This window comes from Grampus griseus (assembly GCF_964374135.1).
Source record: "Grampus griseus genome assembly, chromosome: 16".
Lineage (NCBI taxonomy): Eukaryota > Metazoa > Chordata > Mammalia > Artiodactyla > Delphinidae > Grampus > Grampus griseus.
Window position 1 is genome coordinate 17916257 of NC_139010.1, and position 17415 is coordinate 17933671.

The window sequence follows — 17415 nt, forward strand, 5'->3', positions numbered from 1 at the left end:
TGTAGGTTCTTCCCTTTCATCACTTTAAATATATCATGCCACTGCCTTCTGGCATGTAGAGTTTCTGCTGAGAAATCAGCTGTTAACCTTATGGGAGTTCCCTTGTATGTTATTTGTTGTTTTTGCCTTGCTGCTTTCAATAATTTTTCTTTGCCTTTAATTTTTGCCAGTTTGATTACTGTGTGTCTCAGCGTGTTTCTCCTTGGGTTTATCCTGTATGGGACTCGCTGCACTTCCTGGACTTGGGTGGCTATGTCCTTTCCCATGTTAGGGAAGTTTTTAACTATAATCTGTTCAAATATTTTTTCAGGTTCTTTCTCTCTCTCTTCTCCTTCTGGGACCCCTATGATGCGAATGTTGCGTTTAATGTTGTCCCAGAGGTCTCTTAGGCTGTCTTCATTTCTTTTCCTTGTTTTTTCTTTAGTCTATTCCGCAGCAGTGAATTCCACCATTCTGTCTTGCAGGTCACTTATCCGTTCTTCTGCCTCAGTTATTCTGCTATTGATTCCTTTTAGTGTAGTTTTCATTTCAGTTTTGTATTGTTCATCTTTGTTTGTTCTTTAATTCTTCTAGGTCTTTGTTAAACATTTCTTGCATCTTCTAAAATCTTTGCCTCCATTCTTTTTCTGAGGTCCTGGATTATCTTCACTATTATTATTCTGAGGTCTTTTTCTTGAAGGTTGCCTATCTGCACTTCATTTAGTTGTTTTTCTGGGGTTTTATCTTGTTCCTTCATCTGGTATATAGCCTTTTGCCTTTTCATTTTGTCTGTCTTTCTGTGAATGTGGTTTTTGTTCCACAGGCTGCAGGATTGTACTTCTTTCTTCTGCTGTCTGCCCTCTGGTGGATGAGGCTATCTAAGAGGCTTGATGGGAGGACTGGTGGTGGGTAGAGCTGACTGTTGCTCTTGTGGGCAGAGCTCAGTAAAACTTTAATCCACTTGACTGTTGATGGGTAGGGCTGGGTTCCCTCCCTGTTGGTTGTATGGCCTGACAACCCAGCACTGGAGCCTACCTGGGCTCTTTGGTGGGGCTGATGACAGACTCTGGGAGGGCTCCCGCCAAGGAGTACTTCCCAGAACTTCTGCTGCCAGTGTCCTTGTTCCCACGATGAGCCACAGCCACCCCCCACCTCTGCAGGAGACCCTCCAACACTAGCAGGTAGGTCTGGTTCAGTCTCCTTGGGGGTCACTGCTGCTTCCCCTGGGTCCCGATGCTCACACTACTTTGTGTGTGCCCTCCAAGAGTGGAGTCTCTGTTTCCCCAGTCCTGTTGAAGTCCTGCAATCAATTCCTGCTAGGCGTCAAAGTCTGATTCTCTAGGAATTCCTCCTCCTGTTGCCGGACCCCCAGGTTGGGAAGCCTGACGTGGGGCTCAGAACCTTCACTCCAGTGAGTGGACTTCTGTGGCATAAGTGTTTGCCAGTCTGTGAGTCACCCACACACCAGTTATGGGATTTGATTTTACTGTGATTGCGCCCCTCCTACCGTCTCACTGTGGCTTCTCCTTTGTCTTTGAATGTGGGGTATCTTTTTTGGTGAGTTCCAGTGTCTTCCTGTCGATGATTGTCCAGCAGGTAGTTGTGATTCTGATGTTCTCGCAAGAGGGAGTGAGAGCACGTCCTTCTACTCCGCCATCTTGGTTGCTCCCCTTGCTCATGTGATTTTTATTCCTCATTTTGTTAATGTGGCATCACATTGGTTTTTGGATAAGTTTGATTTGTTGAACCATCTTTGTATCCCTGGAATAAATCCCACTTGATTTGCTAGTATTTTGCTGAGGATTTTTGTATCTGTGTTCATCAGGGATATCGGCCTCTAGCTTTGTTTTTTTCCATTTGGTGTCTTTGTCTGTTTTGGTATCAGGGTAATGCTGGCCTTGTAAAATAAGTTTGGAAGTGTTCCCTATTCTTATGTTTTTTGGAAGACTTTGAGGAGGATTGGTAGTCTTTGAATTTTTGGTAGGATTCACCAGTGAAGCCGTCTGGTCCTGGATTTTTGTTTGTTGTGAAGTTTGTGATTACTAATTCAGTCTCCATACCAGTACAGGTGTACCTCATTTTATTGTGCTTTGCTTTATTACACTTTGCAGATGTTGCTTTTTTTTTTTTTAACAAATTGAAGGTTTATGACTACCCTGTGTCTATTGGCACCATTGTTCCAACTGCATTATTTTCAAATTAAGGAATGTACATTGATTTTTTTTTTTTTTTTTTTTTTGCGGTATGCGGGCCTCTCACTGCTGTGGCCTCTTCCGTTGCAGAGCACAGGCTCCGGACGTCCAGGTTCAGCAGCCATGGCTCACGGGCCCACCCGCTCCGCGGCATGTGGGATCTTCCCGGACCGGGGCACGAACCCGTGTCCCCTGCGTTGGCAGGTGGACTCTCAACCACTGCGCCACCAGGGAAGCCCTACATTGTTTTTTTTAGACATAATGTTATTGCACACTTAATAGACAACAGTGTAGTGTAAACGTAACTTTTATTTATTTATCTTAAAAATATTTATTTATTTGGCTGCGCTGGGTCTTAGTTGTGGCACGTGGGATCTTTGTTTCCGCGTGTGGGATCTTTTAGTTGCAGCTTGTGGGACCTTTTTTAGCTGCAGTATGCGGGCTCTTAGTTGCAGCATGTGGGATCTAGTTCCCTGACCAGGGATCGAACATGGGCCCCCTGCGTTGGGAGCTCGGGGTCTTAACCATTGGACTACCAGGGAAGTCCCAACATAACTTTCACATGTATTGGGAAACCAAAAAATTTGTGTGACTCATTTTATTCCAGTATTCACTTTATTGCGGTGGTCTGGAACTGAGCTTGCAATATCTCCGAGATATGTCTGTGATTGGTTTGTTCAGATTTTCTGTTTTTTCGTAATTTGGTCTTAGACAGTTTTGTGTTTCTAGGAATTTATCTATTTCTTCTAGGTTGCCCAATTTGTTGGCATATAATTGTTCATAATAGTTTCTTATTATCCTTTGTATTTCTGTGTTACCAGTTGGAACATCTTTTCATTTTTGGTTTCTGTGTGTTTTTTGTTTTTGCAGTTGGTTAGTTCCTCAACCAGGGATTGAACCTGGGCCACGTTGTTAAGACTTGTTTTGTGGTCTGACATACGATCTGTCCTGGAGAATGTTCCATGAACACTTGAAGAATGTGTATTTTGTTGCTTTTGGATGGAATGTTCTGTATATATTTGTTCCATCTTGTCTAATATGTCATTTAGGGCCTGTGTTTCCCTACTGTTGTTTTGGTCTGGATGATCTATCTATTGATGTAAATGGGGTTTTAAAGGCTCCTGTAATTACATTGCTGTCTGTTTCTTCTTTTAGGTCTCTTAATATTTGCCTTATATATTTAGGTGCTCCTGGAGTTAAAATTCATGAAGAGTGTTAAGTTAACCTTTTCTGTCCTAAGTTTCCTGATAAACTTTAAGAAGAAAATAAATAAAATTTACTTTATTTGTTTGGGTTAGTACCCAAAATAGATATATTCTTCGCTTAAACATTATTTGAATTGTGATATCACTCATAAAGACCTATATTGTCTTTTATCTTTTTGTTGTTGTTGTTGAGGTGTAGTTGTTTTACAGTGTTGTGTTAGTTTCTACTGTACAGCGAAGTGGAGATCCCTGTGCTATACAGCAGGTTCTTATTAGTTATATATTTTATACATATTAGTGTATATATGTCACTCCCAATCTCCCAATTCATCCCCCACCCCCACTTTGCCCCCTTGGCATCCATACGTTTGTTCGCTACGTCTGTCTCTATTTATGCCTTGCAAACCAGTTCATCTGTACCGTTTTTCTGGATTCCACATATATGCGTTAATATACGATATTTGTTTTTCTCTTTCTGACTTCACTCTGTATGGCAGTCTCTAGGTCCATCCACGTCTCTACAAATGACCCAATTTCGTTCCTTTTTATGGCTAATATTCCATTGTATGTATGTATCACATCTTCTTTATCCCACATCTTCTTTATCCATTCGTCTGTCGATGGGTATTTAGGTTGCTTCCATGACCTGGGTAAATAGTAAATAGTGCTGCAGTGAACATTGGGGTGCATGTGTCTTTTCGAATTACTGTTTTCTCTGGGTATATGCCCAGTGGTGGGATTGCTGGGTCATACGGTAAATCTATTCTTAGTTTTTTAAGGAACGTCTGTACTGTTCTCCATAGTGGCTGTATCAATTTACATTCCCACCAGCAGTGCAAAAGGGTTCCCTTTTCTCCACACCCTCTCCAGCATTTGTTGTCTTTTATCATTTTTGAACGAAGTATTGAGATAAAACCTTCCCCATAAAATTTTAGTGCATCTTGAAGTAATTGGCAGAAGAGAAACATGTTTTCAGAATTATAAAATATCAGTGCCCAAACTTTTAGAATCCCTAACGAACGTTCCCATTTCAGTTGCTTCTTGTTCCTGTTTTATTTTGAATCACCAAAGAAGCATATGGATTTAATACTTTTAATGCTGTGATTCTGCCAAGAACAGTATTTAAAGAGATCAATTTTAATATTAGAGACCTTTAAAGATTGTTTTAAAAATAAGAATTACTACAAAAATAAGCTTCATACAGTATCTTTAGTTGGAAAAGAATGCAGTTTAGTCTAATCTCCCCAATCACATTGTAAGCTTTATGGTGGTAGATAACCTCTGCTGCTTTTACTGTCTTTTAACTCATTTAATTTTCACAACATTCTCATTTTAAAGATGAGAAAACTTGGGCAGGAAGTTAAGAAAGCCAAGTTCAGGTGTCTAATAAGTGTTCAAGCTGAGATTTGAACCTAGGCAGTTGGCATGTGCTGGGTGTCTAACAAGAACTTGGTGTAGGACCTGTATTTTTTAATAGGGAATTTGATTGCTGTGGTGCCAGATAACCTAAAGTAGGTGTGTGTTTTAAAATGAAATGTAACTCCTGAGTTGGCAGCGTGATCAGAGATTGGATTTTACATGGGGAAGTTTTTGGGGAGTTGGAAGAGCCATGAGGTCCTGTTCCTACCACTTGAGAACTTTTTGTTTCTTTGGTGTTCAAGAAAAAGTTTATTCTCACACCATAGACAAAAATAAACTCAAAATAGCTTTAAGACTTAAACATAAGACGTGACACCACAAAACTCCTAGAAGAGAACATAGGCAAAACATTCGCTGAAGTGGCAGTGTTTTCCTAGGGCAGTCTCCCAAGGCAATAGAAATAAAAGCAAAAATAAACAAATGGGACTTAATCACACAGAAGCTTTTGCGTAGCTAAGGACATCATAAACAAGATGAAAAGACAGCCTACAGAATGAGAGAAAATACTTACAAACTATGCGACTTAGAAGGGCTTAATTTCCAAAATAATTAAACAGCTGATGCAACTCAATAACAAAAAACTAAACAACCCAATCAAAAAATGGGCAGAAGACCCAAATAGACAGTTCTCCAAAGAAGACATATAGACGGCCAATAGGCACATGTAAAGATGCTCAACATCACTAATTATTAGAAAAATGCAAATCAAAACCATAATGAGGTACCACCTAACACCAGTCAGAATGGCCATCATTAAAAAGTATACAAATAACAAATGCTGGAGAGGATGTAGAGAAAAGGGAATCCTTCTGCACTGTTGGTAGGAATGTAAGTTGGTGCAGCTACTATGGAAAACAGTATGGAGGTTTCTTGAACTAAAAATAGAGTTAACATATGATCCAGCAATCCCACTTCTGGGCATACTGGGCAAAACTCCAATTCAAAAAGATATATGCACCCCTATGTTCATAGCAGCACTATTCACAGTAGCCGAGACATGGAAACAACTTACATGTCCATCGACAGATGAATGGATAAGGATGTGGTATTATATATACACATGGAATATTACTCAGCCATAAAAAAGTGAAATAATGCCATTTGCAGCAACGTGGATGTACCTCAAGATTATCATACTTAAGTGAAGTAAGTCAGAGGAAGACAAATACCATATGGTATCACTTATATGTGGAATCTAAAATATGATACAAATGATGAACCTATTAACAAAACAGAAACAGACTCACGGACATAGAAAACAAATTTATGGTTACCAAAGGGGAAAGAGGGTGGGGAAGGTTGGGATTAGCAGACACACACTAGTATACATAAAATAGGTAACCAACAAGGACCTACTGTATATTCAATATCCTGTAATAAACTAATGGAAAAGAATATGAAAAAGAAAAAAATTTATTCTACTATTGTGGAACTTGAAGTTTAACTAGGGAGCTTCGTAAATATAGTACAAGGTAGAAAATAATTAATGTCATTGGACAGAGAGACTAGAGGCAGTGTTAGAATAAGGTGACCTCAGAGAGCATCTCATCCTGGCTTCTCAAAGTGTGTCCAAGAGCCAGTAGCTTCAGCTTCACCTGGGTAGAATCTCAAGCCCTTCTGAATCAGTGTGCATTTTAACCAGATTACCCAGTGATTTGGATTCCATTAAAACTTGAGAAGCACACATCTAACTCCATCATTTTACAGGTGAGGGAACAGGCCCTGAAGGATGAGATAACTTGGCTGGTTTAGTGGGATTACAGAACTTGAGCCCAGTGCCCCAGGTTCTTGGTAGGGCTATGTCTGCACTGTGCCATCCTAGTTAGGAAGTACTTTGGGATTTCAGAGAAGGTTGTCTCTTAAATAGGGCTTCTTTCAAAGCTTAGAAAGGTAAAGGCATATGCAGATTCTTTCATTATTTTTTTTTCCCTGTGCCTAGAACCTTGTTGATTGTCACTTGCTTTAGCTATATGCTCAGAATACATTCCTTAGAGGAATCATGTTGATCATAACTTACCTTTCTTGATTATGTACATTCTCTCCCCAAAAGATCTGTATCGTTTCTGGATACTATATAATACTCCTGTGTTAAGAACATGTTTTTTATTCAAATCCAGGACTCCCTGGTTAAAATTATATTTTAAGCCCTTAGTCATTTCTGGTTATCCATTATTATTTTTAGGAATAAATTGAGACTTAGAGAAAAAGTTTGTTTAATTACTATTTGAAGAATAAAAAGCCTCTGAAACAATTGAAAGGAATAATCTTTCTTTTAAGAATGTTGCTTGCCTCTTCCTTACAAAAATAGAAACGGGGAAAATGTAAACAGCATGCATTGCTAGAAGTGTACTGTTCCCTACTTTTGTCTTCACCTATGTTTTACACTGAGCATGATTTGTAAACTTGCAAATATTTCTAATCTCAGTTACAAAAGTGATTTTCTGAAATATTTTTATGAGGCATCAGTGGCACATTTTTTGAAAAGCATTCAACACAAATCATTTCACACCTGACACACAGATTTGATTTTTGCTTTTTAAAAAGAAACTGAGGTAAAGTACACATAAAATTTTCTGTCTTTAAATTTTTAATTAAAAATAATTTTGGGTCGCATCATGTGGCTTGCAGGAAGTTCAGTTCCCCGACCAGGGATTGAACCTGGGCCATGGCAGTGAAAGTGCCGAATCCCAACCACTAGACCATCAGGGAACTCCCAAATTTGCCATCTATAATTTTTAAGTGTACAGTTCAGTAGTGTTAAGAATATTCACATTGTTATGCAGCAGATCTCCAGAACTTTTTCATCTTGTAAATCTGAAACTCTACACCCATTGAACAGCAACTCCCCACTTTTCTCTCCCCCGAGTCTCTGGCAACTATCCTTTCTACTTTCAGTTTCTGTGAGTTTGACTACTTTAGATACCTCATTAAGTGGGATCATACAGTATTTGTCTTTTTGCAAGTGGCTCATTATATATTTCATTATTAGTTTAAAGTTCTCAAAGTTCACGCTGTAGCATGTGTCAGTTTCCTCCCTCTTCAGGCTGAGTAATTTTACATTGTGTGTATGTACCACATTTTGTTCATTCATCTATTGATGGATGCTTAGGTTGCTTCCACCTTTTGATTATTCTGAATAATGCTGCTGTGAACATAGGTGTATAGTGCTTTTTCACTTTAAGCAGCTTTGCTAAATTATCTGTGAGTTTGTTAGTGAGGAAAACATCACACTAGTTAGAAGACTTCAGCTGACCATTGCTTTCTCCTTGTCTGCTAACTGTAAACCTTATGTAAGATATGTGACCACTGTGAGTCTATGGACCTCCTTATGTAAGAGATGAAACACATTCACAAAATTGTAATAGTTCTGAAATGTAACACAGATGTAAGGAGACCAATGACTATTTATTTAATCCATTTGCTTTCAGTACTTTGAGTTTGTTGTTTTGGTGAGTTGTATCTGAAAAGATCTCCACCATAACATTAAATATTGGTATCATTAATTCCTCAACTGTATAATGTACAAACTTTTTATCTTGAAAACATAAATAGCAACTTTAATGTTGAAAAGGAAGAATGAGTTAAAAACCAAGAAAATATACATTTTGAGTAACAATTTGATGATGGCCCTTGGCTTATCTCTGAAGAATGTTCCCTGAAGGAGTTGGTGCCTAGTGTTAACCTCGATTGTTTATTAGTGGAGTTGAGAGAAGTTGCCAGTCCTTTCAGATACTACCCATTAGGTTTCCCCAGTTTTAGATACAGCCATAATGGTTTGATGTGTGGCAACAAACAGCATTATATCTTCTTAAAAGTTTTTTTTTTTTTAAGTAAGAGGAACTCAGGAATGTTTGTCTTCTAGGCTCATCAACAGAGCAGACGAGCAGATCGTTTAGTAGCTGCAGGGAAATACGAAGAGGCTATTTCTTGTCACAAAAAGGCTGCAGGTGAGTATTCTTTTTAAGAAATACTGAGTCTAAAACTGCAGGGCAGTTTCTTTTTTCCAGTATCTCTCAACACGTTATTTAGAATGAAAGTCACAAGAGTAATGATGTGTTGCTGCCCTGCATGTACCAGGTTGATACTACTGACCCACTGGAACACAGCTTGGATTATTTTTCAAGTGAGTGTGTTAGATTTTCCAGCTCCTCCTAACCCAGTCTTTCTAAATCAAGAAGATTGCATATGCCGTATTCATAAATGATTCCTGGACACAGCTTCCTGAGCCTGAAGATCCCCAAAGACAGAAGTGATTCCAAGAAGTGTCTGTCAGTTCATCTTAGTTGTTATAGAGAAGGAGTCTGGATTTCAAATATTTAGCTTTTCTGGGTTTTGAAAGTAATAACTAATTTAATTCCAGCCATTAATTTTCACTGAGTTTCTGTTTTCTAAGATGCTGATAATACAAAATCCATTGAAACTCTTTCCTGTGGCCTTTCTTTAGCTTCCCTTCTGAATGTTTCGTCTATACATTCATGCCTATAGTACCATGCTGCTGATGACCTTCTTTTAGGTATGAAGTTTAGAATTACTGGATTCTTACCAAACACCTAATTTTATCCCAGTCATACAAGCTAGCATATGTTGAACTCAGAAATAGATCTTCAGGGTCTGTTTGTACAGACTGGTTTCTGTTAGCTGAGTAGCCTAAAAGCTTCGGGGCGGGGGTGCTTCATCCTACAGTGGAGTGGCTGCCTGTCTTAGAGCGAGCCCCGTACTCTTTCCGCTGGAGGAAGGCGCTTTCCTCCCCTCTAGGCCAGTACCATGATCCAAGTCCTGCTTTTTCCTGGCAGAGGCTGCCCCTCCTGATAAGTCCTTCTGTGTCAGTGATTTTTGCCTACAAGTCAGTAATTTTCAGAGAAAATTTCATGTCTTATTTTTGAAGAGTTAGTTTTGCTACTGAAGTGTACCCCTTCAGCTGTAGGGCTGAATGCATTGTATATATCCCATAAATCTCTGTGGATTTTATGGTGAATTTTATGGGAGCTTTAGACAGCATTAAACTTGGCAGCTAGTGCTCTTTAAATCTTTCATAAGCCACATTTTGTTATGAATCAAATTGTTAAATTTGTAGTCACTATAAAAAAAAAGTGTACTATACTATTTTTAAAAAAAACATGAATGCTGCAGTGAAATGCTACATTTAGTTAAATAATCCAGAGTGGTCATGGTTACACATAAATAACAGACTGATCAGCATTAGGTTGTGTGTTGATTGGTAGGATACTCTGCCCCCGCCCCTCGCCGAGAAGGAAGGATTTATTACTTGCAGCAAGTAAGGAGAACATTTGCTTTCCCAAAGCAGTGTCTCTGGATTGGTAGGATATTCTGAATACATAAAAGAGAGAGAAGTTTCTTTCATTCCTAGCCTGCATCCCTGTCTTTATTTGAAGACTTAAAATTAATGTTGGGCTTTTAAATTCTTCTCTCCCTTTCTCTGTATCTAAAGAAAAGATAAAGGCAGTCTGTTGGATCCCATTAGCTCTAATTATGGAGATACAACTTTAAGTGTGATTAGTTAATCCCACCCAGCGGAGTTGATTTGGAGTTTAGACTTGGTTAAAAATAACCTTGTGTTGTGTTTCAGAGTAGAGTTGTGAATGTAGTGCTAGTTAGAAAATTAATGTGGTTAGAATGAGCTCAGTGTTTTCTAAATTGACTTACATCTAGGGCTCGAACAGAGGTGTTTTGGGAGGTATGGATGTAAATGTATCCTGAGAGGAAGGAACTTAGTATTTGGAAATCATTTTAGAGACAAAACAGGGAAAAGTCATCATCTGAGAAAGACTGGTGGGATGAAAGCCTGAAATGAGAGAATTTAAGGGCAAAATAAGGGGCCTCTGTTCAAGATCAGAGGAGATTCTGAGACAGTTTACCCGAGACTACACAGCTAAGGACTCATATCCTCTACACTTTGTAGTGTTCTGATAGTGTTTTGTAAATATGTAGAAATAAAGAGGTTACTTGATAAACTGAGACACCCAACCCAGAAGGAGAAAGCTGTCTGCATCTGGCAGGAGGTGGGAAGGAGGTGTACGCATTTTTACCGCTCTATATTGAAAAAAAGTTAAGCCATAAACTACCAAGAATTCAGCATTATTGCTTTAAACCCTATTGCTTTAAACCCTTGATTAGCAGCTGTAACTGGTTTTCTGTAACTCTCCCTTATCAGTCTTTTTTTTTTTAAATAAATTTATTTTATTTTTGGCTACGTTGGGTCTTTGTTGCTGCACACGGGCTTTCTCTAATTGCAGCGAATGGGGGCTACTCTTTGTTGCAGTGCGTGGGCTTCTCATCGCGGTGGCTTCTCTTGTTGCGGAGCATGGGCTCTAGGCACGTGGGCTTCAGTAGTTGTGGCGCTCGGGCTCAGTAGCTGTGGCGCACGGGCTTAGCTGCTCTGTGGCATGTGGGATCCTCCTGGACCAAGACTTGAACCCGTGTCCCCTGCATTGGCAGGCGGATTCTTAACCACTGCACCACCAGGGAAGTCCTCCCTTACCAGTCTTAATGCAATCCAGTTTCTAAGTGGATTTCGTTTCTTTCACAGACAGGAAAAAGAGCAAAAGCTTAAATGGGAAGTTAATCATAGGCATTAACAATGCTTAGAACTCAAAATGAACTTTTCAGAAGATGAGCAGACCTCAGAGTACATTGTTTATATGTATTTGATAGTAAATGTTATTATTTTAAGAAGTGATAGATTCTTCAGATTTTCTTAATTCCTTTTCTTCATCATTTACTTAGTATTTACTTCAGATATTAGCCTTGTATCATAATTGAAGAAAACAGTTTAACCACATTGCTAAATATTTCTGAGATAAGTATTCCCTGCCTACATTTCTGTCTTGGGCATTTGTTCCTGTTGTGGCTCTGGGGTAAACTCATTACCATGCAGTCAGATTAAAAATTTTTTTTTCTTTTAAAATAACTTTTCTTTTAAGACCCAGATTTTAAGATTGGGAAATAATTTAAATGACAGTGTGACTCTTTTTGAATTCTCTGAGCTTTGGGAACTCAGTGTCCTTGGGTATCTTCTTCTGTCATGTTATAGTTTCAAGGTTCTACAAAGGGAGGCACTGCATTTGGGTTAAGCTTGGTTTTGTGAAACTGTTCTGTGTGTTAAGAAACTGGATTTAAAGCAAACTGTATTTCAGACAGGGAGGCAAATGTACACAGAATAATGGGAGGGATGTCTGGGGAAATCCACACAATCACAGTAAGAGATAGAATGTCTCAACAGACTTACACATGAACAAAAGGAAAAGAAGTCGTCTGTATGCAGTTATACAGACTTAATAAGACAAAAAGTTGAGGGGAAAATGTAGGTATGGCTGGAGCATAGGCCATATAACCAACTCTGTTTTCTGATGTGGAGGGAGCATCCAATTAGTCTGTCTTGAAGACTGTGATAGAACCTGGCAGACAACAGTTCTAAGTGATGAACTCAGGAAATCATTAAAATATTTGGATTAAGATTAGACAGAAAGCAGTGCCTGTAGTATTGGAGAAAAAGCAAGAAGGAAGTTAATGTATGAGAGATGCCAAAAAGTTTATAGTGAGCAAGAGATAAAAAAATGGGGATTAATTGGACATGACCTATTATTAATAATACTTGTTATTTATACCCTATCTTGTTCCAGCAAGATATAAAAGGGCTTACAGAGGAATACAACAAAATATAAAATCCATAGAAAGATAAAATGGGGGAGGACTGGTAGTTCACAAAATGCATCATGGGTTCTTGAAGGGGAACATGGCCTTCAGCGTTCTAGCAGTCAGCTTAGAGAGGAAAGTTATGGATTTTTACAGTGACATTTTCATAAATGTCCTAATACTGCCTGCAGCTACTTATTATAAATATGTCAATGAGTTCTTTGGGCTTTTAACTACACCAGATTCACAGTAGGCTGATAGTATAGCTCAGAAACAATTCAATAAAAGTAGTTCTATAGGAGATCAAAATGATAGTTTAGGTATTCATGTGGGTAAAAAGTCATTGATAGTCAATATCTTGATATTTTTGTGAGCATAATTTGAGTAATAGGATTTTGATAGGTTCTTGTTTAATTTTAATCCTACCTAATTCTATTTTTCTGATTATGCCATCTTTATTCCTTAACTGTGAAATCTACATTGATGTAAAAGAACCAGCCCCTCCAAGGTGTATGGAATATGTACATTTGATTACCACTGATATTTTTTATGGAGAAGTTAAGAATCCTTTTTTTTAAAAATCCTTTTCGGGAATAGGATAACTATGTAGCAGAATTGCTTCTAAGACCAGTTCTCTTTGTCATATGAGGAGTATTAAAACTCTTTGTTTGACGTTTTAATAACAAAATGACGACACATAATGTGTCTCTCTCTTTTTTTTTAACCAGCGTATCTTTCTGAAGCTATGAAGCTGACACAGTCTGAGCAGGTAAGACACTTCAATATTTTCAACAAGGGTTAGAAGGATTTTCTTGTGGAGACTTGAATTGTGTATAAAATAAAGCACTGTGCTCCTCCCAAAACACTGCAGTCAGAAATACATAAAATAGGGAAGAGATGAGTACTTCAGAAAGGAAATTAAAACTAAATGAACTGTTGGGATTAACATATACATATTATACATATATAAAATAGATAATCAACAAAAACCTACTGTATAGCACAGGGAACTCAGTACTCTGTAATAATCTAAATGGGAAAAGAATCTGAAAAAGGATAGATTCATGTATAACTGAATCACTTTGCTATCCACCTGAGACTAACTCAACTTTGTCAATCAACTATACTCAAGTATAAAATAAAAAATAAAACTAAGTGAACTGCTGTTGATGGCATGCAGAAACTGCTGTCCTTTTTTCTAGGGGTTTCTCACAGACCTTAGATTGCCAGGCGTGTCCTTTAGAGACCTGTTAGTACCTTTCCTGATCATTAGCTCATTTGACCATGAGCTCACAGTAAGTAAGCAGGCCTGGCCCAGGGGAAACCAGTTGGCCTTGCCTTTGCTTGTCAAAAATAATTTAAATCCAGACCTGTCTTTTCCTGAATTCCTAAGCAGTTCTGGTACTTTTAAATTTGTTTCACCAATGGCTTTAAATTGTCTTCTGTGTCTGGGGAGGGCCTGCCTAGGTTTTTAAAATACCTTTACACAAAGCTACATCTTTATCCAAAGGTGATTTCCTGATTATAAAAGTGGCAGGTCCACAGGAGTTACTTGGTAAATGTTTGTTTAATTGAATTAAGGAGATCTGAGGGGATATCAGTGGCAGGGAAAACATACCAGTTCCTCAGACTGAACGAAGAGAGCTTAAAAGTTGTGTTCCATTCTGTGCACTTCCCTTTGACTGTCCAGAACTGCTTGTGTTAGCCATGTAATGTAGACCTGCGTCGAGACTTTAGCTAGTTGTAGAATTAAAGTCTAAATAGGAAAGTTTTCTGATTTTAAGCTGAGTACAAATAGCATTGCAGGTGGGAAAGGCACATTCAAAAATGGTCTGATTCATCATGTCGATTGGAACTGGAATAGGACTTCTTCTGACTTCTTGAATGGTATTTTGTTTATGAATGAAAATGTTAACTTACCTAGAAAGATTTAGTTACTTTGAAAAGTGTTTGAGGTTCTGTTGAATTGCAAACAGTATAAATAAAAAATTTTAAGTGCTATTGGGTTATTCAGAAAAGAAGATACTGAAATAGTATTTACCAGACATTACTGAAGCGACTTAAAATGTTAAAATTGTACCTTTCCTTCTGTGTAATAGGCTCATTTATCACTGGAACTGCAAAGGGATAGTCACATGAAACAGCTTCTCCTCATCCAGGAGAGATGGAAGAGGGCAAAGCGGGAGGAAAGATTGAAAGCCCAGCAGAGCACAGACAAGGATGCCGCTGCCCAGCTACAGGCATCTCACAGACCCTCTGCTGAGGACGCAGACAGCCAGAGCCCCCTACTCTCTCAGAATTATAGCCCTTCCACAGAGAAACACTTGCCTGAAATTCAGGGGGTCTTTGACAGGGATCCAGACACACTACTATTTTTACTTCAGCAGAAGAGCGAGCCAACAGAGCTGTGCATTGGAAGCAAAGCCCCAAAAGATGATAAAACAATTATAGAGGAGCAGGCAACCAAAATTGCAGATTTGAAGAGGCATGTGGAATTCCTTGTGGCTGAGAATGAAAGATTAAGGAGAGAAAATAAACAGCTAAAGGCTGAAAAGGCCAGACTTCTAAAAGGCCCGATAGAAAAGGAGCTTGATGTAGATGCTGATTTTGTAGAAAAGTCAGAGTTATGGAGCTTGCCACCACATGCAGAAACTGCTACAGCCTCTTCAACCTGGCAGAGGTTTGCATCAAATACTGGGAAAGCCAAGGATATTCCAATACCCAATCTTCCTCCCTTGGATTTTCCATCTCCAGAACTTCCCCTCATGGAACTCTCTGAAGATATTCTGAAAGGACTTATGAATAATTAAAATGGAAGGCCATAGAAGAGGTGAAAAAGAGGAAATAATACGGTAATACAGTTAATCCAGCAAAAAAAAAAAAAAAAAAAGGGAAAACCACATGCAAGGGTGTCCCGGAGATGCTGAATCCAGCGTCCTGCGGAGAAGAGGCATTGACAAGACTCGGAAACAGTCACTGTGAAGTATATCGCGCATCGGATTTACTGACTCGAGCTAATGATTCCAGACTTGGCAGATACTAAACTCTTGGAGGTTCACTTTCTCCTGATACAAACCAAATGGCTACCTGGAATAATTTTTTTCAAGCAACAATTATTTTTCTTCAGGGTTAAAATGTATAAAAGTATGTTATGTGTAATTAATCTATAATGCCATAAATGATAATGCAAAACCTAAATAATAATGGTTGCCTGAGGGGCTACCTTGTATTTGAAACATGCTTTCTATTCATGCATTGACTGTATGCATCTTGTTATGCACATTTCCTTTGTTTAATAAGGTGTGTAAGACACACCTTTCTAGAAGAAACTGTGTGCCACACTTTGCACTACTCGTAACGTTAATGATAACCTCAAGACTATCAGGAGAAATACTTAAATTTCCATTTTATGAAGAAAGGAACCAAATTATTAGTTATGCTTTTTTAAAAAATTACCAGTTTACATAATTAATCAGGGTGCATTTTAAGTTCTAACTTTTTTTGTTTATTGTATAATGCATCATTTGAAAATACCAAGGAAATATCCTTTTGTTTTTAATGATGCATGAGTGGAAGTAATGCTGGTTGGCAGTATTGATTGTAAGAAATCAATAAAGTAATTGTATTTTATACCTTCGTTGAATGTGGTTGGTAGATAAAGAGCAAGTTTTGTACGGCTTCTGTGTTGGAAGTTTTGAATATGAATTTGAAGACATTCTGTCAGATTACTTTGGTATGTTAAAGGTTTTTTTCAGCGTTTTGTAGTCAGTTACCCCTGCAACCAAGGTGGAAGAGAACAAGGGAGCTCGTGAGGTTTAAATGTGTTCCCAGCCTCCTTGGGCTGACACACACGGAAAGGCTCGGGCTGGCCGGCAGCGGCCATTCTGGGGCACGTGCCCGCTTTTCAGAGCAGAGGCTGCAAAGCACTACATGAACACTCTCCTCTATGCAGAGTCCAGTGATGTTCCAGGAGGGGAAGGGGAAGGCGAAGACCTAAGTGAAACTTTTGGTATAAGCCACTCGGTGTGTTTAAAGCGTAGACTTAGTTTATTGTGGGGGAGGCAAAAATATGGACGAACAGCATACCGCCTGTCCTGAGGGAATCGGGGACAATTGGGTTGAGGGGGTAGGGTTGGGCTCACACATCTAGTGATGAAACTAGCAGAAGTACGATGAGATGGATGACCATGCAGAAGTCACTTTTTTCCTGTATCTCATCTTGGTGCAGATGAAACCCAAATTAAACTAGTTTCTTAAAATATCATAAGAGTTCTAATCTCTGTTAATTGTTCATCTCAGTGTTGTAGTACCCTAGACTCTGAGAATACTTTGCTTGCCTAACCTTCCTTATGAAACTTGAGATTTGAAAGATTGTGCCAATAATAAACTATTATTAGCATAGCCATTTCACTTTTAAAAATGAGCTTTGTTATGTTTTGCCATGAACACTTTGTAAGGCACCCTCCCGTTCTTCCTCTGCTGTCTCCCCTCCCCCTTCCCTCTCGTTAGTTTTAGCAGTTTGACATGTATTTTGCAGGACCCTGTTCTATGCATTTCCACTAGCTAAATTCATGTTAAATGGACTAATTTTACTTTTCAATTGTCTTTGAAGCTTTTATTCACACTCTTTAGTCCTCTTGTTTGATCTTGTTTTTAGGTTTTGGATTTGAGTCTGTCAATAGAATGTATGTGCCTTTTGGCCAGATGACTTGGTACATTTGCAGCAGCCTAGCAGTGTCTCCATGGAGTAGGTCCTTAAAACAAAAACACGTGTTTAATTGTTCCACAGGGCACATGCCTCATCTCCTAGCTGAGGTTTGTTTTTAAGATGTTCTCCTCTCTTCTCTGTCTAGCTTAAGGCCCTGAAAGGGGTTTAAAGGAAAGCTTGCTTCCGCTAAAGCAAAGTGAATGATGCATGTACTGGAAGGGGAGTAGACTCTTGTCCTTCCTTACTCCGTGATGGCCTC

General features: G+C 38.8%; 1 protein-coding gene across 2 annotated transcripts in view; it reads left to right on the forward strand.

Annotated features, from left to right (window-relative positions):
- Positions 1 to 16531, forward strand: part of NRBF2 (nuclear receptor binding factor 2) — a 32640-nt gene extending 16109 nt beyond the window's left edge. The window contains exons 2-4 of one of the 2 annotated variants that reach the window (XM_082674037.1): positions 8658 to 8742; positions 13177 to 13217; positions 14548 to 16531. In XM_082674037.1, coding sequence (XP_082530163.1) covers positions 8658 to 8742; positions 13177 to 13217; positions 14548 to 15258 — 837 coding nt within the window. In that variant the 3' untranslated portion in view covers positions 15259 to 16531. The remainder of the gene's footprint in view (positions 1 to 8657; positions 8743 to 13176; positions 13218 to 14547) is intronic. The other variant, XM_082674038.1, reaches the window with a different exon arrangement.
- The last annotated feature ends 884 nt before the right edge of the window (positions 16532 to 17415 follow it).